The 24,670-nt window shown below is 38.8% G+C and overlaps 1 protein-coding gene across 20 annotated transcripts in view; it reads right to left on the bottom strand.

The window, feature by feature from the left end:
* Window positions 1-24,670, bottom strand: part of kif13a (kinesin family member 13A) — a 118,591-nt gene that overhangs the window by 39,126 nt on the left and 54,795 nt on the right. For 14 of the 20 annotated variants that reach the window (XM_073925520.1, XM_009292736.4, XM_009292734.4 and 11 more), the window contains 19 exons: window positions 24,513-24,670; window positions 24,004-24,091; window positions 23,063-23,197; window positions 22,411-22,523; window positions 21,789-21,900; window positions 20,798-21,010; window positions 18,948-19,058; window positions 15,907-16,041; window positions 15,403-15,533; window positions 14,755-14,841; window positions 12,831-12,997; window positions 12,339-12,543; window positions 12,037-12,199; window positions 10,544-10,687; window positions 8,199-8,348; window positions 6,283-6,447; window positions 5,630-5,803; window positions 5,261-5,412; window positions 4,939-5,071 (listed from right to left, as the gene is read on the bottom strand). The exon at window positions 24,513-24,670 is cut by the window's right edge and continues 23 nt beyond it. In XM_073925520.1, coding sequence (XP_073781621.1) covers window positions 4,939-5,071; window positions 5,261-5,412; window positions 5,630-5,803; window positions 6,283-6,447; window positions 8,199-8,348; window positions 10,544-10,687; window positions 12,037-12,199; window positions 12,339-12,543; window positions 12,831-12,997; window positions 14,755-14,841; window positions 15,403-15,533; window positions 15,907-16,041; window positions 18,948-19,058; window positions 20,798-21,010; window positions 21,789-21,900; window positions 22,411-22,523; window positions 23,063-23,197; window positions 24,004-24,091; window positions 24,513-24,670 — 2,736 coding nt within the window. The remainder of the gene's footprint in view (window positions 1-4,938; window positions 5,072-5,260; window positions 5,413-5,629; window positions 5,804-6,282; window positions 6,448-8,198; window positions 8,349-10,543; window positions 10,688-12,036; window positions 12,200-12,338; window positions 12,544-12,830; window positions 12,998-14,754; window positions 14,842-15,402; window positions 15,534-15,906; window positions 16,042-18,947; window positions 19,059-20,797; window positions 21,011-21,788; window positions 21,901-22,410; window positions 22,524-23,062; window positions 23,198-24,003; window positions 24,092-24,512) is intronic. The other 6 variants (XM_073925529.1, XM_073925533.1, XM_073925530.1 and 3 more) reach the window with 1 other exon arrangement.

Raw genomic sequence — 24,670 nt, 5'->3', positions numbered from 1 at the left:
ACCCACCTCTCACTGACAAAGGTCCAGAGTTTGTCCCATATATGAGCTCATTTGTCCTATTTTGACTGCTATGCAATCATAAATAATGAAAATAATCCATCGAATTAGGCTTTATTTTTTTTAACCAAAGAGGCTAGAAAAAAATCTGAAATTCATTATTATTGTGTTATTGTTATTATTATGTTTATATTATTATTTTTATTGAAATGGCCAAATTGTGACTGAGACACTGAATGTGTTGTTTTTTGTCTAATAAATGACAGTAGGCTACAGTTTTTTAACTTTAAAACTTTAACAGATTGCTATTTTTTCCTAATGATATATGATGTAATAAATTGTATTTAAAAATTAGTATTGTTTTAAAATTTTTCTTGCAATTTTTAGGAAATATTTTTAGTACATCAAAAAGTGTGGTTATGATGACATCTGACTGGCTAATCCAGTAAAAAATGTCACTAAAATGCAGTTTTTAAAGGTGCAGTAGGTGATCTGCCAAAATGCAAACCGCTTAGCATATTATCTTTGGACAGCGGGGAGGGACTGTGATTCAAAGCCACACCCCCTGAAATCGAGAGCGCGCGCACCGCGTCACAACAGCCGACAGACAACCCACTAGTTCATGTCATTCGCCAGTTAGTTAGCGCCAGCGTCGTGCAGGAATTACATGAAATACTTTGCCACACTAGCATGCTATTTCAGAGCGAATATTCAGAGTAGCGGTGAACAGTACAGGAAGGCTGTCATTATTCAGAAATAACCCAATGTGAATATAAAAGCAACTTCAGCTCAGTAAAGCAGGCTAGGCGGATGAGCGCTATTTACTGGTGTTTTGTTGTTAAACTAAATATAAATCTACATTATAGATGCTGTCGAAGAACCTTATGAAACTGAAAATAATCACATCAATCTTTCACCGGGAGATTTCAGTGGCTGAACAACACGTCTGTGCATAGAAGTCATTCATAACAACACAATCTAACATAAGCTTAGCCTGACTAAGTTTTAAAACATGACCTGTCTAACAGTGATACTTCAGCCATGGTGTCGTCCTTCCTCCAGCGTGCTAAAGTAACTCCAATATTGATTCAGGTTTTTATAAGTTTCAATTCAGCTTTTGATTTCTCCCGGTCCGTCTCGTGACCGCGCGGCCAAGAGCGAATTATACCCGCGCCTGGCTTTACAGTAATCGGCCCGAGCTCAGCTCTCCTTCGGCGCCTCCGGCTCCGACTCGGCATCTGCGAGCGGCCCGCAGCTCCCTCGCGCGCATGCGTTTGTGATGCAGACGGGCACTCGCTAATGCCGGATCTGCGTGAACACATGCACAGAAGTCGGAATCTACATTTGCTGACAGACAGTCTGACCTGCCTATCGGAATTAAGGGAGATGACGGCCGACTCTATTTAATTGGATGAACATTTTTTAGTTTTATGCTTTACCCAGAATATAAAAACACATATAAACACATTTAGATCATTTACTGTCATCATTACTATTGGACTGTGAAGAGACTTTCAACCAGCACAACAACACATGCTTCTGAAGACAATCACCTACTGCACCTTTAAATGTCATAGTTGAATAGAAACTGAGGCGTAAAACTGCAAAAAGGTCCACTTTTGAGAAAAAAGAACCACGCCTTACACCAGGCCCGGCGCCAGGATGTCAGAACTGAGGGGGCATTTTAAATCCATAGGGGGGCAGTAGACCTGGTGACTGATTTTGGTCTCTCTTGTTCCTTTCATTTAGGCTATTTATTCACATTTATTATTACTTTACTTTGTTACTGACCTAAGGCAGTAATATACGTTTTAATAGTAATAATAATATGCACAGTTTCGCTATTACTGATTTTATTAATGATGGTAATGCAACAATACCGCTTATTAATGCAGACGGATCAAGGCTTCAGTGTCCGAAATAGTGCTTTAAATCATATGTTATTCTCCTTATTTATTTCAATTTTATTTCAAATAGCAGGCATATGAATGTTTAAAGTTTTAGGTAAAGACGTCAAATTATGCCCACACATGCAAGCTGACCCACGATCAGACTATTCGTAACCGGTAAATAAATATAGTGAAATCAGCTTAACCGAGTCATCACGCTTCATGTAGCCCATTATCCAACCAAAAAGGGAAAAGCTAAATGTTACAATCTAATGTCATTCAAAACAATTACTTAGTTACATTTTAAGGCATTAGTGTAGCCAGAAAAATACCTAAAAAAGAGACTTAGGCCGTACTCACACTAGGTACAGTTGCCTCGAACCGGGCCAAAGCACGCTTGTCCCCCCTCCCGTCTCCCCCGACGGCCCGCGCTCACACCATATCGGGCCTCGGCACGCTTACGTCATCGCTGCTGCGCTGTTCAAAAGCGCTCTCTATGGCAAGCCTTTTTAGCATTTAAATCTTTGTTCTGACTCCATAAATATATTTCGAGATATCTCTAATTATATTTTGATTAGTCATAATTATAATTCGACTAGTCAGAATAACAATTAGAGATATCTGCAATTACAATTGTACTAGTACGAAATCAGATTGGAGATATCTGCAAATATATTATGACTGACTAGTCATAATCCTCCATTGACTTCCATTGAAAAATATTTGCAGATATCTCTAAATGAGTTTTGACTAGTCACAATTGTAATTAGAGATATCTCTGAGTTTTTACTAGTCATAATACATTTGGAGATGTCTTTAATTCATCATATTTAGAGATATTTACAAATATATTTGAAGATATCTCTAATTAATTTACTAATAGTCGAATTACAGTTGTAGATATCTTGAATTGGATTTTTGACGAGTCAAAACTCAGAGATTTCTGCAAATATTTTTTCAATGGAAGTCAATGGAGGAATATGACTAGTCATAATATATTTGCAGATATCTCCAATCTGATTTCGTACTAGTACAATTGTAATTGCAGATATCTCTAATTGTCATTCTGACAAGTCGAATTATAATAATGACTTGTCAAAATATATAATTATATCTCTAAATATATTTATGGATAGTCAGAACAAGGTTTAAATGTTAAAACGGCTTGCCATACGCTCTCTCACTCAGCAGCACAGTGGAGATTTCACTAGTTAGGCTATATCGTTTCAGTCGTTTGTTATGCAGTGACATGCAGTCAAATATTTCGCCAAACAGTCCTTAGGGATGCGGGGACACGCAGTCAGATATTTTACCGAACAGATCCGCCACTTTTGGCGCGCATAAACAATCAAAGCTCTCGTGCTGCAGGAATGAGGAGGTCTGCTGAAGGCGCGCAGCTGGCGTGCTGTGAGGAGTTTGCGTCTTTAATAAACTAAGGCAGTTTGCGATCACTGAACAGTAAGAATGATTAATAAATCCATATGAAACAGTCCCTTAAAAGTCACGTCTCGCTTTCGGTTTCGGGCTTTGGCGCGTTTCGCGCTCACACACAAGCGTACCGCGCCAAAGCCCAAGTGTACCGCGCTCAGGCACACCTCTTCCAACCGGGCCAGGGCCGGCCAAGTGAACCGTGCTTGAGCCCGATTCAGCGCACTCACACTTCTCAAACGATCCGGGAAACGGGCCTGGGCACGGTACGGATGGCATAGTGTGAGTAGGCCCTTAAATTCACAGTTATTACCGTGTAAATTTATTGGCACGGATAACACAACTCAATAGGCTATAAAACTTTTTTCATCATTTTAAATGTAAAAATAAAGATTTATAGGCTATCATAAGTGTGTTTTTTTTCGTAATATTGACTGCTTGTCATTTGTAAACCATCATAAACCATTAGGTTACTAGGCCTACCCGTCATTTTATTTATTAATTTATAATACATTTTAACTTATTTTCAGGTTATTTTCATTTTAGGGCCATGAGCTACAAGTCAAAACAAATTCGATATGCTGTAGGTTTATAATATATTTAATGTTGTTTAATTTTGCATAAGCAAATAGCAGTATAGCCTTAATTACATATTTTAAAAAGATTATCATCCAGCCTGCCTGCAGCATGTGAGAGGTTTCTCGGTTGATCCGCGGTAAATCCACTTAAGCAATATATTCTATTTATAACACTGCAAACTTGACTTCGCAGGCCGATCATCTTTAAACGCAAAAGGCATTTATTAAGTGTTATACTCTGACTGCTGCTGCATAATGGGATGTTTCTTTACACAACTGTAAAAGTGTGCTTTTTAGCAATGTCAAAATGAAAGCAAACAATCAAAGGGTTCTGCGTTTTGTCAATTTTAGCTTAATTGTAATCATATTAATAATAATATTAATAAATAAATTAAATATTATTTATAGTGTAGCCTTCTGTGGGACTGTGCAGTGAATATTTATTTTTATTAAAACATTTTATTAGGCTACATCTTCCCGAACTAATAAATGACTGGCAGTTGCGTCTCTGCTAAAATTAATTTAACAGCAAATTTCTTCTGCGTTTCTTCCTTTTAGAGCTCAAGAGAGTTGTGTTTAAAGAATTAGTTGACCAAAACATGTAATGAATTAAGCTGCTCCTATCATGTCACCCACTTTTCTCACTTGTGAGTTGAGTGCGCCTCCATCGCCGTGTGCGTGTTTTATTTGCGGCGCACCTGACCTAACGCGGGGACCGGATCTCTGGACTATAGGACTAGCTTTAATCTCACAATTTTCATAATTCAATTGCTATGTCATATATTTTAAAATATTTAAATGTGTGTTCTGAAGGTTGGAACGACAGGAGTGTTAATAATTAATGACAGAAAGAATTTTCCGTTTTGAGTGAACAATCCTTTATAAAAACTGGGGGGGCACAAATTCTTTCTGAGGGGGAAATGCCCCCCTTTGCCCCCCCGTAGCGCCGGGTCTGCCTTACACCAGGCTGGCTACGGGCCTGAGTAGAGTGTTTTGTGTGTGTTTCTCATCCGTGAGTCTGTGTGTAGCAGGAGTGTGTGTGGTACCTGGCGCAGCTGAAACACTCCTCCAGTGCTGGAGTCTTTAGTGTTGTGCAGCTCCACAGACGAGTACTCGCCCTGCTCATTCAGCTCCTGGATGGAGACCCACAGCTCGATACTGCGGGACACCTCACTCCAGCTGCACACATCGACATAGACACACAGTCTCATAGACACATAAGAGTACGCATGCACATGCACACACAGTACAAATATGAAAAACGAACACAGGAAACAGAACATATACACACTCGCTCTCATTCTACCTCCTACACACACATCTTTCTCTCTCACAAACACACAGATACACACACACACACACACGCACCGGTCTCTAAGTGTCCGCTTCTTGGCCTGCAGTGTGTGCGTCTCCCAGACGGAGCGTCCGTTGCCGGTGTATCTGTGACCCCACACCTCTATAGCGAGAGCCCCGTCAGAGATGAACTCCAGAAACTCCTCCGTCACCTGCACCACGAAATCCTGCAACACACACACACACATTCCCAGAGCACACCTTATGACACACAGTAATCAACTGTTGATCTGACAGCCGGATTTTCCTGATTTGGTCACGCAAGTCAAGGAAACAAGGTCAAAACTGCGATATTCAGAACTACTAAAGTCTCCAGTAGGTGATGCGAAAGTATGTGTGTGTGTGTGTGTGTGTGTGTGTGTGTGTGTGTGTGTGTGTAGTTACCCTGCAGTGGTTGAAGCGCACAGTGAACTCCTGGTCATGTGACCGTGCAGTGGGCGTGTCTGGACTGACGAGGGGCGGAGCTACAGTGGGCTCTGACTGATCCCAGAAGGAGTACTGGCAGAAGACGAAGTTGGAGAGGTGGAGAGGAAGACCAGACGCCTCCTTGATCCGCACCTGACAACACACAAATACAGCGCTTTAACATTACAATACGCACATTCACTCCCTCTCGAATCTTATTTTTCTCTCTAGAAAATATGTTTAACTTTCATTATTACATTCATTCGACTATTTCATTAATAAAATGTAAAATAAAAAATAAAAAAAACAAAGAAAAAACATTTAATTCATACTATATTAGTATTTTATCTTATAATAATAGTGTAAAAATAATCATACATTATGTATTTTATTAGAAATAAAGAAATATTTAAATTCTTATTTTAAAAAATGACAAAATAAGATTAAATAAGTCTATTATACATTATTACAATAATAATCTAAATAATTATAGCAATATTTGTAACAAATATCTTTTATTTTTTCCACTTTTAACTTGTGTTCATCTTATTTATTTAATCTAAAATGTCAGTATGTTCTTCCTTTGCCGAAGGAAAACGAATGAGTGAATGAATCTGCCGCATAGGTTTTACCCTGCAGGTGAGTTTTCTGGCCATGTGGACGATCTCTCCATTGTTGTCCATGAAGTCGTATCCGCTGCTCTCACTGGAGTTTTCCGAAGAGTCGTCTCCTCCGCACAGACGTTCAGGAACTGCACCGCTCACACGCAGCAGCTCCACATGCAGACGACCAGCAACCTGCTCAAGATTAAAGACACAGGGCCCTATCATACACCCGGCGCAGTGTGGCGCATGGCGCGGCGCAGTAGTCTTTTGGTAGTTTTGAGTGGTTTTGAGGCGTTGCGCTACGCTGTTTAAATAGCAAATGCATTAGCGCTCATATGTGCGTCCATAGGCGTTCTGGTCTAAAAAGGAGGCGTTCTGAGGCGGACCGCTGGCGCGTTGCTACTTTGAGAAACTATATTAGATTTTTCATTAGACCAAAACAAACCCGGTCTAAACTCCAGCGCAGAGTTGCGCCTCGCTTACACACTGCTTAATACACACAAGAGAGCAATAGACAAATATCTCTACATATGAAAACATTTAAATATTAAGGATATATATATAGGATATAATAAGAATAGATATAGGATATAAATATAAAGGATTAAAATATTACAAAACATATTATTTTCTAGCCTACATAAATATGAAAAATCACTGCTTTTATGTCTTCTTCATCTCGGGAGGCTTTTTCAGTTCGTTCATCACAATTTGCTTTTGTATAATGTTATTATTATTAGCAGTATTATTTATTATATCCATATTTATATTTGTTTTATTAAAAACAAGCTTAGATTTGCCCACCTGTCAGGTTTCAGACCATATGGGGCATGGCAGGTGTATTTGGAAAAAACTCAGTATTTTGAGCCCACTTGGTCACTATTGTTCATTTATTCGTTTGCTGGAAATTAGAACTGAATTTAGAAATAGTTTTGAAATGAATATTTGCGCTTAACAAACAAAATTAATTATTTATAGACTAATTGATGTCTGTGCGTAAAGGTTTCCCTATCCAAGAGCGAAAGTTGTTCCATTATCTCTCATTCTCACGCAGTAGATGCTCTGTTTAACAGTTTTCTGTCAACTGTTAACTGTTTGCTTGTGAAATGCTCAGTTTTTCCACTTAGACTTACTTTGCGTCCTGTAAATAGTGAATGCGCTCTTGGCGTGACGCAGCTGACTCTTAAAGGGAATGGGAGATGAGACTCTGATTGGTTTATCCTCAAAACACACCTATAACTCATTAAGAAAATAAAATCAACCCTTTTAGACCATGCGCCTTGGCGCAAGGCAGATTTCCCGTCCTTAAATTAGCAAAAACGCGTCCTGACACGCCCTGAAAGCGTTTGTGCCCTGCGTTTTGCGCTCTGCACATGGACCGTCAAAATAGAGCCCCCAGTGTGTAACATATATTTATATAATATACTGTATAATCAGTATATAATCTTGTCCACTAGAGGGCGTGTATACACAACAAACAAAGGGTACTTTGATGATAACCTTGGATAAAACTATCACGGTTTCACGGTATTGTGATCACTGCTCTAAAATATGTTATTTTTTAATGTCTGGGTAAAAAAAACAAAACTTTATCACAGTGAACACAATATATTCTAATTTAAGAAACATTTAAGTTTGGATGTTCTCTCCGTGTTGGTATGTGTTTCCTCCGGTTGCCCCAACAGTAAAACACATGCACTATAGGGGAATCGAATAAGCTAAATTGTATGTAGTGTATGAGTGTAAATGAGAGTGTATGGGTGTTTCCCAGTGATGGGTTGCAGCTGAAAGGGCATCCACTGCGTAAAAAATATGCTGGATGAGTTAGGGGTTCATTCCGCTGTGGCAAACCCTGATTAATAAAGGAACTAAGCCGAAAAGAAAATGAATGAATGAATAGAAAAAATCCTACATATTCTGCCTTTCAGATGAAGCTCACTCACCTCCCCCTGCTGGCTGATGATGGGCACTGCGTACTGCAGCCGGACGTCATGAAACAAACACTCCAGAAAGACGTTCGCTACACCGATGAGGTTGTGATTCTCCTGGGCTTCATAGAACGGATCTCCTGCTTTATTATGAAGTCGATTAACCTGAGGGAAATAATGGAAAAATAGCTAAATCAGAATAAAAGCTAATGTTACAGTATCAGCTAGACTGCACTTATTTGTTCAAAAGTACAGAACTGATGCACTAAATGGGAGTTGGGCTTGTGCAAAAACATGGACAAAATTAAATCTGTAAATAATAGTTTTCCATTGCTTCTGGAAGTGCAAACTCATTTCAAGATTCTGGAACTTTGTTGTGTATGAAATTAGCACAATTTTAAAGATCAAATTAAACAAAGATGCTTATATTTTTCTTTTGGGAATCCCTTCTAGAACACAAGCAATGTCATTGACCCTTGACACAATAGGTTATAAATTGTTAGATAAACTGCTTCTTGTGGCAAGAAAATGCATCCTTATAAAACACCCCCCCCCCCCCACCAACACAATAGTACAGAGAGATTTTTGCAGTTTTGCCCCATTACATTTACATTTAGTCATTTAGCAGACGCTTTTATTCAAAGCGACTTACAAATGAGGACAAGGAAGCAATTTACACAACTATAAGAGCAACAATGAATAAGTGCTGTAGGCAAGTTTCAGAATTTTTTTTTTTGTACTACATTTAGCGGTGGAGCCAGAGAGGGAATTACAGATTAGGAAGGAAAGTGGAGACTAAATAGTTGAGTTTTTAGTGGTTTCTTGAAGACAGCGAGTGACTCTGCTGTTCTGATGCAGTTAGGGAGTTCATTCCACCAACTGGGCAGATTGAGCGTGAGCGTTCGCGAAAGTGATTTCTTCCCTCTTTGGGATGGAACCACGAGGCGACGTTCATTCACAGAACGCAAGTTTCTGGAGGGCGCATAGATCTGCAGAAGTGAGAGCAGATAAGAAGGAGCAAAGCCAGAAGTCGATTTGTAAGCAAACATCAGAGCTTTGAATTTGATGCGAGCAGCAACTGGCAGCCAGTGCAAACGGATGAGCAGCAGACTGACATGTGCTCGTTTAGGGTCATTAAAGACCACTCGTGCTGCTGCGTTGTGGAGCAGTTGAAGAGGTTTGATAGAGTTAGCTGGAAGCCCGGCTAGTAGAGAGTTGCAGTAATCCAGTTTGGAGAGAACAAGAGCTTGAACAAGGAGTTGAGCTGCATGTTCAGATAGGAAGGGTCGGATCTTTCTGATGTTGTAGAGTGCGAATCTGCACGATCGAGCAGTTCTAGAAATGTGGTCAGAGAAGTTTAGTTGGTCATCAATCGTTACTCCAAGGCTTTTCACTATTTTGGATGCAGTAATGGTTGCCCCATCCATCTGGATTGAAAAGTTATGGTGTAGAGTCGAGTTGGCAGAAACTACAAGCATTTCCGTTTTCGTGAGGTTAAGCTGAAGATGATGATCTTTCATCCAGTGTGAAATTTCTGACAGGCAGGCTGAGATGCGAGCCGGAACCGAGGGATCATCAGGGTGAAGAGAGAGGTATAGCTGAGTATCATCAGCATAGCAGTGGTAGGAGAATCCATGTTTCTGGATGACTGGTCCTAAAGATGTCATGTAGATGAAAGTCTTGCAGCTGTGCTTAACGACAGCATACAGAGTTTTCAAAATACACGCTCTCCTTTTATTGATCACCAGCCCTCACATGTGAGAGAAATGGTTCGGCGTCAATGAGGTTTTTCTGTGGAGGAGGGTTGTCGGAGGCTCAGGGAATGGTATTTTATTGTTTGTTGCTTTTGTTGTTATTTTTTTTATTTTCATTTGTTCTGTTCTAATGTTCTTTTTTTCAAATGACATGTCTAAATTATAGGAATGTGCTATGAGGAGGAAAATATATATTTAGTTTTATGTGACTATTTGATTGCCAATATTAGCACTTGTAGATGGTATGATGTTTCCCTTTCATCTATCTGCTGGCTTATTTTTATGGATTGCTACCATTTCTACAACCTATTGCACATTTTTTGTAAAACTTGCCTTTGACTATGTCTGTAAAAGCACATTGTACAATCATTTTGATAACCCTAAACAAACATGTTACAAAAAATAAATAAATAATAGTTACTTACAAAATATTAATACAAACTTACACGTGCAAAAGACGCCAAATGTGGATCGTCCCTAAAGTCTATATTCTGGGATTACCACTTAAAATTAATACACTTGCACAAAGTAATCGTCTATATTCCCCATGCCTAAATCCACCACTGATTGCTGATCAGTTTGTGTGTATTTCTCCATTTCTCTCACCAGCTCCTGCGCTCCTTCTCTCCAGTCTCTGTAATGGTCTCTCATGTCCACCAGTTTGTTCTCCAGTTTCTCGATGGTCCACACTTGTGTTCCCTTTCCTTTCCGCCGCACCTGAATCGCCGGCTCGCTCACTATAGCTCCGCGCTGGGTTCACATTTAATGACATTTAATATGACAGAGCAAACACAATCTCACAATCACTTATTCAATGCTTTTATATTACAAGACAGAGATTTTGAGTTTAAAGCCATATCAGCTTCTCTTTGCCATGGCAAAAACAGACAAAACGTACAAACATTTTATAAATATCACGCTTGTACTGTATAATAAAAAAAAAAGCTTTAAATACAATTATTATTATATTTTTTGACATTTAAAAAAATATATTTTTTGTTTCTATCTTTTATAATAGATTACACTGATTATCCTGCTTCACTACATGTGACATCAAATAAGGGTTAGCCTAAAAGTAATCTAAATGTAATCCAAAAGAAGTCAGATTACGTCACCATAAAAATAATGTAAATGTAATCTAAAAAGTAGTCCGATTATGTTACCGTAAAAGAAATCTCAATGTAATCCAAAAATAGTCATATTACATTACCATAAAGTAATCTAAATGTAATCCAATAGTAGTCAGATTACATTAGCATAAAAGTAATCTAAATTTAATTCAAAAGTAGTCAGATTTTGTCACTATAAAAGTAATCTAAATATAATCCAAAATAAACCAGATTATGATACTCTGAAAGTAATCTAAATGTAATCCAAAATTAGCCAGATTACACTACTATAAAAATAATTTAAATGCAAACAAAGTCAGATTACATTACCATGAAAGTAATGTAAAAGTAATCCAAAAGTAGTTAGATTACACTACTATAAAAGTAATCTAAATGTAATCCAAAAGAAGTCAGATTACGTTACCATAAAATGTAAATGTAATCTAAAAAGTAGTCAGATTCGTGTAATTAAAAAAATAGTCATATAACATTACCATAAAGTAATCTAAACGTCATCCAAAAGTAGGCAGATTACGTTATTATAGAAGTAATCTAAATGTAATCCAATAGTAGTCAGATTACGTTACAATAAAGTAATCTAAATGTAATCTAAAAAGTAGTCAGATTATGCTACTATTAAAGTAATCTAAATGTAATCCAATAGTAGTCAGATTACGTTACAATAAAGTAATCTAAATGTAATCTAAAAAGTAGTCAGATTATGCTACTATTAAAGTAATCTAAATGTAATCCAATATTAGTCAGATTACGTTACAATAAAGTAATCTAAATGTAATCTAAAAAGTAGTCAGATTATGCTACCATTAAAGTAATCTAAATGTAATCCAAAAGTAGTCCAATTTAAGCACAATAGTTGTTTGATCTAACACATTATATTACTGACTACACATTTTCTTGTGTATTTAGTGATCAATTCACAGGTAATCCAGCAGCTCTGAGAACGGTTGAGTGTGTGTGTGTGCGTCTCACCTTGCGGTTTGCGCTCAGGTTTGCAGCAGGAATCTGAAGCGTCGCCTGATAGTCGGTATGTTTCTGCATCTCCTCGGACAGGAAGTTTGCTTCTCGCACCAAAGCATTTGCTCTGACCACCTGCTCACGCAGACGAGACAAACTCTGACGGAACAACTCATCCCTGCAACACACACAGAAGGAGGGACTTGTGTTTGAGTGACTTGATCACTGCTAAACTCTACAGGTGTAGTTTGTTGGTTGTGCTGAAGCTCAGCCACTGATGTTGTGTTTCTCACAGGTGTGAGTATATGTGTGTTCACCTCTCCTCTGTCCACAGGCGCAGTCTGCTGTGTGTGTTGTGCGTGTTGTAGCTCAGCCGCTGGTGTTGTGTGTTTCTCTCAGGTGTGAGTTGTTGTCTCAGACTCTGAAGTTCTCTCTCGTACATCAGCCGCTGCTCCTCCAGAGCCAGACGCTTCTCCTCCACATACTGCTTCTCTAGCGCCTGCACTGCGTTCTGCATGGGGTCTGATACACACACACACACTTCACTGTGTTTCCATCCACATATTTTCATGCGCATTTAGGATTACTGCATACAAAAACGTGCATACATTCAGATAGCAAACTTATGAGCACAAGTGTGAAAGCTTTGGAAACAGAAAGCTAGGTTGTGCATTAAACTGAATTAAAAAGCAATTAAAAAAATGCGTTTTCTAACATTTTTAGAATAATATGCAATGACTAGGCCAGTGTTCTGCTAATGATACTGTACAGCACTATGTGATGTGCAATAAATGCTCTGTGAAGTTTACCGTTGTTTCCCAGAGCCTTCATCATGACCTCCATCTGTGCAAACTCATAGCTGTAGTCCTGCTCAGACGAGGCTTCGCTGGCCGTTTCTACATCCGCCTCAATGAAGCTCTCGCGCGGAGACCCTCTGTCCAGATCCTTACGCCGCTTACGATTCGGCAGATTCACCCTGAACACCACAGTCGATAATATATCTGTTTCCAGACATCTTACCATACACCAATTGTATGTGCATTTTGGAAAATTGAATCAGAATATTCGCAACTGTTCAGTTAAGTAATTTAAATGTAATCCAAAATTAGTCGGATTACGTTAGCATAAAAGTAATCTAAATGTAATCCAAAATAGTCCAATTACGTTAACATAAAAGTAATCTAACTGTAATCCAAAATTAGTCAGATTATGTTAAAGGTAATCTAAATGTAATCCAAAATTAGTCGGATTAAGCTAGCATAAAAGTAATCTAAATTTAATCAAAACATTTTTCAGATTACGTTAAAAGTCATATAAATGTAATTCAAAAGTAGTCTGATTTCGTTAACATAAAAGTAATCTAAATGTAATCCAAAAGTAGTTAGATTATGTTACTATAAAAATGATCTAAATGTAATCCAAAATAGTCCGATTACGTTGGCATAAAAATAATCTAACTGTAATCCAAAATTAGTCAGATTATGTTAAAGGTAATCTAAATGTAATCCAAAATAGTCTGATTACGTTGGCATAAAAGTAATTAACTGTAATCCAAAAGTAGTCAGATTATGTTAAAAGTAATCTAAATGTAATCTTAAATTTGTCAGATCACGTTAAAAGTAATCTAACTGTAATACAAAATTAGTTGGATTAAGCTAGCATAAAAGTAATCTTAATTTAATCAAAAAATTTGTCAGATTACGTTAAAAGTAATATAAATGTAATCCAAAAGTAGTCTGATTACGTTAACATAAAAGTAATCTAAATGTAATCCAAAATAGTCCGATTACGTTGGCATAAAAGTAATCTAACTGTAATCCAAAATTAGTCAGATTATGTTAAAAGTAATCTAAATGTAATCTTAAATTAGTCAGATCACGTTAAAAGTAATCTTACTGTAATCCAAAATTAGTTGGATTAAGCTAGCATAAAAGTAATCTAAATTTAATCAAAACATTTGTCAGAGTACGTTAAAAGTAATTTAAATGTAATCCAAAAGTAGTCTGATTACGTTAACATAAAAACAATCTAAATGTAATCCAAAATAGTCTGATTACGTTAACATAAAAGTAATCTAAATGTAATCCAAAAGTAGACAGAATATGTTACTATAAAAAAATCTAAATGTAATCCAAAATAGTCCGATTACGTTGGCATAAAAGTAATCTAACTGTAATCCAAAATTAGTCAGATTAAAGGTAATCTAAATGTAATCCAAAATTAGTTGAATTAAGCTAGCATAAAAGTAATCTAAATTTAATCAAAACATTTGTCAGATTATGTTAAAAGTCATATAAATGCAATCCAAAAGTAGTCTGATTACGTTAACATAAAAGTAATATAAATGTAATCCAAAAGTAGTCTGATTACGTTAACATAAAAGTAATCTAAATGTAATCCAAAATAGTCCGATTACGTTGGCATAAAAGTAATCTAATCGTAATCCAAAATTAGTCAGATCATGTTAAAAGTAATCAAAACATAATTAAATTTTAGTCAGGTTACATTACTATTTAAGTAATCTATATGCAATCCAAATTACAAAAGAGTGATTCAGCACACACAGTTCATGAAGGTTCTTTCTTTCCTTTTTATTTCTATTTCACATTTTTAGCTTAGTTTAATTAATTAGTTTAATTTGCATCAATATAGTCACTAAATATATGTGGATGCAGGAAACTGCCAGTCTGACCACCAGCACAGAAGCTGAATGAATGGGAAGCTGCTGCTCACCTGAAGAAATGGTTGTTTCCCCACAGTATTCGGTCTCCGTGCCACACATGCACCTTCGAGTAAACCATCATGCCGTTCACACACGTCCTGCACAGGAGAAAAACAACAGAACAAACGTGGCATAAAAAAAAAAAAACAACTCACAGATGAAGATCAACAGTAGCCCTGCGCGAAAATCCTGGACTTGGCAACACTTTTAGAGAATGAACATCCCACTGATACAACACTAACAACAGGGTCTTTTAAAGGTGCAGTATATGATTGACTAGTGGTCTAAATAGGTATTGCAGTCCAAATTCAAAATAAGGGTTTTTCTTTCCCTCCTCTGACAACACACACACACAGATTGCCAGATTGACAACACAAACAGAAGCGAGCGTGCCTAATTATCAAGCCTTACACTGTAAGCTGCTCTGCGTATGTTTACGCTTGTAATATTTGTTAATAAAAAACACCTCATGTGAATATTGTCTCATTTCAGAGGCTGTTTCTGTCACATTTTCAGCTGTGCCAACATATAATGATGCAGCCTTCTTGACTGAAATGAAATATTCTGTTTCCACCATCTGGCAACCCAGGGTGCTGAAATGTAATTGGGTGAACTGGCATTGTGTCTAGGTGTGTGTGTGTGTGTCTGTGTGTGTATACCTGGCATTGTGTGCAGGTGTGAGTGTGACGTCTCCATCTGCAGTGACCTCCAGCACACAGTGTTCAGACTGGATGCCGATGCCGAACAGCTGGATGTCCTGAGTGGTGTCTGCTCCCACACGTGTGTGATCCTGAACACACACACACACACACACACAACACACACACACACACACACACACACACACACACACACACACACACACACACACACACACACACACACACACACACACACACACACACACACACACACACACACACACACACACACACACACACACACGCACAGCCTATGACCACTCAGAAATTCAGAAATGGGCGTTTCATTTCAGACAGAAAGACCAATCAAAACAGACTAGGCCAGCTGACCAATCAGAGAAGAGCTGGCTTACAGACCCTAAACCCTGAATTGATTCAAACAAACTGAATCAAAATCACTGCAAAATGATTCAAATATGAAACTAAATCACACTTTAAAACCCAATCTGAGGCGGACTGTACCTTCAGGTAGTAAACCAGCAGCTCATTGAGAGCAGGATCAGCGTTCAGGTTAACCAGAAAGCTCTTATCCTCTCCAACCTTTATCCCTGACGACTCCAGAGAGATCCCCATACTCTCCAGCTGCTTCTGACGCTCCTGCACACACCACTGACAGCTGTCAATCAAATCAAGCAACACATTCTGTCCTGCTGTGATGGATATCAGATGTAGATGAAGTGGGCGGGGCTTGATTTTGCATATAGGGAACTGATTGGATGATTATGGCTGTTTGTTATTGGTGGATATCTTATGTGATTGACAGGTCGATGCCAGTAAACACCAATCAGAGAAGAGACGTGAAGAGGGAGGGGAGTTATTTTGATTTAAGACTAAGAGACACAAGAACAAAACAGTAAAGAGCTTTTATTCAAATCGGATCAATTTTGATTGTTGGCAAGTGATTGGATCCAGATTGAGGTGTAATCAACCTGTATCTGTACAATCACAGCATGGACATATGCAAATGAGAGTCTGTGTGTGTGCGCGTTTGTGAGTTATGGTCAAAAGGGTGTGTATTGTGTGTGTTTACATTGCGTTTGTGTGTGAGCATGTGTCTGTGCGTATGTGTTGGTGTTTGTGTCTGTGTGAATGTGTGTGTGTTTGTGAATGTGTACATTGTGTGTGTGCGCGAGTTATGTTCGTGAGGGTGTATGGATGTATTGTGTGTGTGTGTATATATTGTGTTTTTTTGTGTCTATATGCGTGTGTGTTTCTGTGTGCGCATGTGTCTGTGTTTGATTGTGTCTGTGTCTCTGCGTGAATGTGTGTGTTTGTGAATGTGTACATTGTGTATGTGAGTTATGTTCGTGAGGGTGTATGGATGTATAGTGTGTGTGTGTGTGAGTATATTGTGTTTGTTTGTGTCTATATGAGTGTGTGTGTTTGTGTTTGATTGTGTCTGTGTCTCTGCGTGAATGTGTGTGTGTGTGGATGTATTGCGTTTGTGTGTATATATAGTGTTTGTGTCTATATGTATGTGTGTGCACATGTGTTTGTGTGTGTGTGTGTTTGATTGCGTCTGTGTCTGAGTGAATGCGTGCGTGTGGGAGTTATGTTTGTGAGGGTGTATGGATGTATTGTGTGTGTGTATATATTGTGTTTGTTTGTGTCTTAATGCATGTGTGTTTGTGTGTGCGTATGTGTCTGACTGTGTGTTTGTGTTTGACTGTGTCTGTCTCGGCGTGAATGTGTGTGTTTGTGTGTGTGAATATGTACATTGTGTTTTTGAGTTATGTTCGTGAGGGTGTATGGATGTATTGCGTGTGTGTGTATATATTGTGTTTTTTTGTGTCTATATGCGTGTGTGTTTGTGTGTGTGCATGTGTCTGTGTGTGTGTGTGTGTGTGTGTGTGTGTTTGTGTTTGATTGTGTCTGTGTCTCTGTGTGAATGTGTGTGTTTGTGTCTGTGTGTGTGTGTATGTTTGATTGTGTCTGTGTGAATGTGTGTGTTTGTGTATATATATATATATATATATATATATATATATATATATTGTGTTTGTTTGTGTCTATATGCATGTGTGTTTGTGTGTGCGCATGTGTCTAGGTATGTGCATGTGTGTGTGTGTGTGTGTGTGTGTGTGTAAGTGTTTGTGTTTGATTGTGTCTGTGTCTCTGCATGAATGTGTGTGTGTGTGTGTGTTTGATTGTGTCTGTGTGAATGTGTGTGTTTGTATATATAAATATATATATATATATTGTGTTTGTTTGTGTCTATATGCGTGTGTGTTTGTGTGTGCGCTTGATTGTGTCCGTGTCTCTGAGTGAATGTGTGTGTTTGTGAATGTGTACATTGTGTGTGTGTGTGCGCGAGTTATGTTTGTGAAGGTGTATGGATGCATTGTGTGTGTGTGTGTGTGTGTGTGTGTATATATTTTGTTTGTTTGGGTCTATATGCGTGTGTTTGTGTGTGCGCATGTGTCTGTCTGTGTGTGTGTGTGTGTGTGTGTGTGTGTGTTTGATTGCATCTGTGTCTGAGTGAAGGTGTGTGTTTGTGTGTGTGTATATATTGTGTTTGTTTGTGTCTATATGCGTGTGTGTTTGTGTGTGTGCATGTGTGTGTGTGTAAGTGTTTGATTGTGTCTGTGTCTCTGCGTGAATGTGTGTGTTCGTGAATGTGTACATTGAGTGTGTGTGTGTGTGTGTGTGTGAGTCATATTTGTGAGGGTGTATGGATGTATTGTGTGTGTGTGTGTATATATTGTGTTTGTGTTTGTCTATATGCGTGTGTGTTTGTGTGTGCGCATGTGTCTAGGTATGTGCATGTGTCTGTGTATGTGTTTGTGTTTGTTTGTGTCTGTGTCTCTGCGTGAATGTGTGTGTTTGTGAATGTGTACATTGTTAGTGTGTGTGTGTGTGATTTATGTTCGTGAGGATGTATGGTTATATTGCGTGTGTGTGTGTGTGTATATATATAGTGTTTGTTTGTGTCTATATGTGTGTGTGTTTGTTTGTGTGCATGTGTTTGACTGTGTCTGTGTCTCTGCGTGAATGTGTGTGTTCATGAATGTGTACATTGTTAGTGTGTGTGTGTTTGATTTATGTTCGTGAGGGTGTATGGTTATATTGCGTGTGTGTGTATATATTGTGTTTGTTTGTGTCTATATGCATGAGTGTTTGTGTGTGCGCATGTGTCTCTCTCTGTGTTTGATTTTGATTGTGTCTATTTCTGTGTGTGTTTGTGAATGTGTACATTGTGTGTGTGTGTGTGACTTATGTTCATGAGGGTGTATGGAGCGTGTGTGTGTGTATATATAGTGTTTGTTTGTGTCTATTTGAGTGTGTGTTTGTGTGTGCGAATTTGTGTATGTACATGTGTTTGTGCATCCAAGTGTGCGTCTGTGCATGCATGCGTGATAAGTGCATTGTGTGCATTGCACCTGCGTGTGCGTAAGCCTGTGCGTGTGTGTTTGTGCATGAGAGTGTTTGTTTGCATTGTGGTGAGCGTAGATTGCATCTGTTTGTGTGTGCATATTGTGTGTGTGCGTGTGTGTGTGACAGACCTGTGCAATCTCCTCAGTCTTGCGCAGTTTCTCCTCCCATGTTACAGTCATTTCCTGTATGAGTTTCTCAGACTCCTGCAGCTTCTCCTGCAGCTCCGGAGCTTTCAGAGACTGACAAACACAACATTTACACAACATTACACTTCACCGCTTTACTGCTAGGTACACTAAATAAAAGAATACATAATAATGAAAACAAGAAGAGGAACACAAGTGGGATAAATAAACAGTATTAAAATACATCAAATCCGGGCCTGGTTATGAGGCTGGACAAGTGCTGTTACTGGCAGAATATGGCATGACAATCAGCCAATCAGATTCAAGAACCAAAGAGAACTGTTGTATATATTTAAATATTTTTAATTGTTAATATTTAATAGTTAGCAATGATAAATACTTTTTTATTAGTAATATGTGTGTAGTAAAAACAACAATGCAATGTATTAGAAATGGAACATTATTATGAATATTACTTATATTTAATCCTTATAGCTTTAATTTCCATTCATTCATTCATTCATTCATTTTCTTGTCGGCTTAATCCCTTTATTAATCCGGGGTCACCACAGCGGAATGAACCGCCAACTTATCCAGCTAGTTTTTTACGCAGCGGATGCCCTTCCAGCTGCAACCCATCTCTGGGAAACATCCACACACACACTCATCCACTACGGACAATTTAGTCTACCCAATTCACCTGTACCACATGTCTTTGGACTGTGGGGGAAACCGGAGCACCCGGAGGAAACCCACGCGAACGCAGGGAGAACATGCAAACTCCACACAGAAACGCCAACTGAGCCGAGGCTCAAACCAGCGACCTTCTTGCTGTGAGGCGAATGTGCTACCCACTGCGTCACCAGCTTTAATTTTTCACACCATAAATAGTATTTTTAACTGTATAATTTATATACATAGATATATACACTAGATATCGCATAGGGACCCTGAGCATGCGTCAATAGCGCCGCCACATTGGTACAGTGCTCCCAGGACAAATGTCATTCAGCCGCACTAGACAAGACAGTGTTACTACATAAAGATGCGGGACTTTAGCGCTGTCTACGGGTGTAGTACAAGCAAACAAAGAAAACAAAGCACAGAGGCAGAACATTTCATAGGTAATATTAAGTTTTTTTCTGTTTTTGTATGTTCTTTTGTGCTAATCAGGTAACGTTATTGATGATAACAGTCACTTACTGCATTCACCATACGGCAAAGCAGCTCCAACTCGCACTAAACACTCGGCTTATGCTGGTTTTGTTGAATAAAATCAGCAAACAGTGCAAAAGAAATATGACAACGAGATGCTACGCTGCCAGAAACTTGTATTATTGTCGGCTAGTGAAGGAGTCGTTCATAACGGAGATTCATTCACAAACTAATCGCTCCCTCCGTCAGTTTGAGGAGTGAAAGCAGGAGAGGAGCTGTGTTTCAGGACATGATTAGATCAAATTTAACAGGGAGGGTGAATAGTACATTTCTGTACACACAAACACAAGCTTTTTGTCAGGAATGCCCGTGCGGTCACTGATCCATCAATGTAGAAAAGTGATGTAAAATTATAATTTTCGTAATTAGAAAAAAAAATTTACATACTAACATCCAGGAAAACTCCCGATCATAGATAAGTGTGTATATGTGTATATCTCTGGCTTTGGATGGCCACAGTCCTCCACTGTACCTTGGTCCCGCATTCATTTCAAAGGAGCGCTACCCTGTAGCAAGATGGCGGCGCTATTGATGCATTCCGTCCAATAGACAACAACAGGGTAGGCGACATCTAATGTATATATCTATGATTTATATATACTGAGTGTGTAATGCAGATGTGTGTGTGTGTGTGAGACCTCGGCCTGTGAGAGCTGCTCCCTCAGTTTCTCCACCTCCTCTCGCAGCTCTCGGATGATTCTTGCGTTCGGATCTTCATTAACGACAGCGTGGTTCACGATCCTCTTCGCTCGATCGGCGTATCTCAGTGTGGAGAGCGTCTCCTCGTAGTTATCCGCCGCGGGGCTGATGGTGGCGATCATGGCCGTCTTACTGTTTCCACCCAGATTATCCTGAACACACACAACACAACACAGTGGTTAGCACTGTTGCCTCACAGCAAGAAGGTCACTGGTTCGAGTCTCGGCTGGCCCAGTTAACATTTCTGTGTGGAGTTTGCATGTTCTCCCCGTGTTGGTGTGTTCTTCCTCCGGGTGGTCCGGTTTCTACCACAGTCCAAACACATGCGCTATAGGGGAATTGATGAACTAAGTAGGCCGTAGTGTATGAGAGTGTTTGTGTGTTTGAGTATGTATGGGTGGTTCCCAGTACTAGATTGCAGTTCGAACGGCATCCGCTACATACAACATATGCTGGAATAGTTGGCAGTTCATTCTGCTGTGGTGAATCCTGAAATAGAGACCAAGCCAAAGGAAAATAAATGAATGAATAACCTTGCTATTTTCCTTCAGCTTCAGTCCCTTTATTAATCTGGGGTCGCCACAGCAGAATGAACCACCAACTATTCCAGCATATGTTTTACACAGTGAATGACCTTCCGTCTCCAACCCATTACTGGGAAACACCTATACACACTCATACACTACGGTCAATTTAGTTCCTCAATTCCCCTTTAGCGCATGTGTTTGGACTGTGGGGGAAACCAGAGCACCCGGAGGAAACCCACGCCAACACGGGGAGAACATGCAAACTCCATAAACACTCCAGAAACACCATCTGACCCAGCCAGAACTCAAACCAGCGACCTTCTTGCTGTAAGGCCACAGTGCTACCCACTAAATGTTTGAGAACATGATGAAGATGATGATGATGATGGAGTCGCGCTCTGACCTTCAGCAGCCACGTCAGCACTGAGTCTCTGTACGGCACAAACTTATTCCTGCTCTTCCCTGCAGACTGATCCGCCAGAGCCGAGATCACACAGCCCAGTGTAGTCAGAGACCTGATCAACACACACACACACACACACACACACACACACACATCAGAACAAACACACACGCATGCACTAGATCACACAGCCCAATGCAGTCAGAGACCTGATCAACACACACACACACGCACACCATCAACACACACACACAGACATGCAAACACACACCTGCACACCATCAACACACATCAACATTACTGACACAGCACACACACCATGCAGAACAAAGACATACACACACCTTCAAAACACAACATGGAGAAGATGATACACACACACTGTTAACACAACAAAACAGAAAAACACAAACACACACACACATAATAATCACACACAAACACCATCAACGCACAACACAGACACACACACATACGCCATTAACACACACCATGCAGAACAAACAAAGACATACACACACCACCAAAGCACAACATGCAGAAGATCACACACACATTGTTAACATAACAGAACAAACACGAACACACACAAACACACACACACACACACACACTGCTGTACTTGTTGATGTTGCTGCCCTCCTTCAGTCGTTCTCCAGCAGCTCCAGTCTTTGAGACTCGCTCACTGCCAGCCAGATCCACCAGACTGATCTTACTGACCTTCTCTCCAGAGTTCTGTCAACACACACACACACACGCACACACACACGCACACACACACACACACAATCCATCTTGGTTTATATAGCGTTTTTAAAATGTAGACTGTGTTAAAGCAGCTAAATCATATATTAAACGTATTTGCTTTATTTGGAATAATTTATCATTTATATTTTTAGAAAAACATCATAGCAAGAGGTCGCGATGACATATGATGACGTGTGCAGGTACTGAAGTGCTGTTCCAATTCGTAGGGGTAAATTTTGAAGCCCTTCCCCTCGGTTTCAAGGGAAAATGGGGAAGGGGAAGGGGTACAAAAATAGAATTGGGATTGGGCCAAAGTAACCAAGTAATCATCTCATATATCCACTAAAAGACGGGAAACACTACTTTACAAACTGTATTATCCATTATATATATTATATATATGTTTGAAAAGAAAATGTGTTTTGTTGCATGTCACAAACAAGTAAAAAAAAACTATGTAATAAAAAAATAAAGATGAATGCATCCACTGAGTATGGAAAGAATAATGTTGTTTTATTAGTTCTGACCCCGGACTGCAGGTCGTACAGCGTCTGTGTGAGGATAACACTGAAGACGGCGTGGGATCGACTGCTTTCTTCATTCATGTTTGTAGCGGCGACGGTTCGAGATTTATTGCCCTCCGACATCAGAGACTCGATATCCTGATGAAGCACAGAAAACACACTCATAAACCACATAAACTGCAACACACATGCGAAAACTTTTATAGTAACGTAATCTGACTACTTTTGGATTACTTTTACAGTATTGTAATCTGAGTACATTTAGATTACTTTTACAGTAATGTAATCTGACTACTTTTGGATTACTTTTAGATATCTTTTACAGCAACGTAAACGGACTACTTTTGGATTACATTTAGGTTACTTTTACAGTAACGTAATCTGACTACTTTGGGATTACATTTAGATTACTTTTACAGTAATGTAATCTGACTACTGTTGAATTACATTTAGATTACTTTTACAGTATTGTAATCTGACTACATTTAGATTACTTTTACAGTAATGTAATCTGACTACTATTGTATTACATTTAGATTACTTTTACAGTATTGTAATCTGACTACATTTAGATTACTTTTACAGTAATGTAATCTGACAACTTTTGGATTACTTTTAGATAACTTTTACAGCAACGTAAACTGACTACTTTTGGATTACATTTAGATTATGTTTACAGAAAGTAATTAGACTACCTTTGGATTAGATTCAGATTACTTTTATAGTAACGTAACCTGACGACTTTTGGATTACTTTTAGAGTAACGTAATCTGACTACTTTTGAATTACATTTAGATTACTTTTATAGTAATCAGGCTACTTTTGGATTATATTTAGATTACTTTTATAGTAGTGTAATCTGACTACTTTTGGATTACTTATAGATTACTTTTATAGGAATAAAATCTGAGCACTTTCTGATATATGAATGTAAGCTTGCTCACCTCAAAGCTGGTGACGGCAAGTTGGGAAAGACCGTCCACATACGGACCCAACACTTTATGCTCTCGCACCTTCAGAGACTGTCTGCTCCTGTACAGACACACAACAAACACACAAGATCATATTAATAATAATAATAATATTAATAATAATATTTTTTCTTCTGGAGAAAGTCTTATTGTATTTTAGTTAGAATAAAAGCAGTTTTTAATTGTTTTAAAGCCATTTTAAGCTCAATATTATTAGCTCCTTTAAGCAATATTAGTTTTGGATTGTCTCCAGAACAAACTATCATTATACAATGACTTGCCTAATTACCCTAACTTTACCCTAATTACCCTAGTGAAGCCTTTAAATGTCACTTTAAGCTGTATAGAAGTGTCTTGAAGAATATCTAGTCTAATATTATTTACTGTCATCATGACAAAGAGAGAGGAAATCAGTTATTAGAGATGAGTTATTAAAACTATTATGACTATAAATGTGTACAGCTGATTTGAATTTGTCTCACCCTTTAGGGTCGAGCAGATCTCGCACCTTCTCGTTGTAGATCTCCATGTAGGAAACCTCCACCTTGAAGCTGTTACTGTCGCTCTGCTGTGTGGAGACTCGCTCAAACAGAGAACAGCAGAGACGAGGAATCAGACCAGGCTGATCACCAGAGCCCAT

The sequence above is a fragment of the Danio rerio genome, chromosome 16 (assembly GCF_049306965.1).
Source record: "Danio rerio strain Tuebingen ecotype United States chromosome 16, GRCz12tu, whole genome shotgun sequence".
NCBI lineage: Eukaryota > Metazoa > Chordata > Actinopteri > Cypriniformes > Danionidae > Danio > Danio rerio.
The sequence above is the reverse complement of the archived record's forward strand: the minus strand, read 5'-3'. Positions and strand labels throughout refer to the sequence as shown.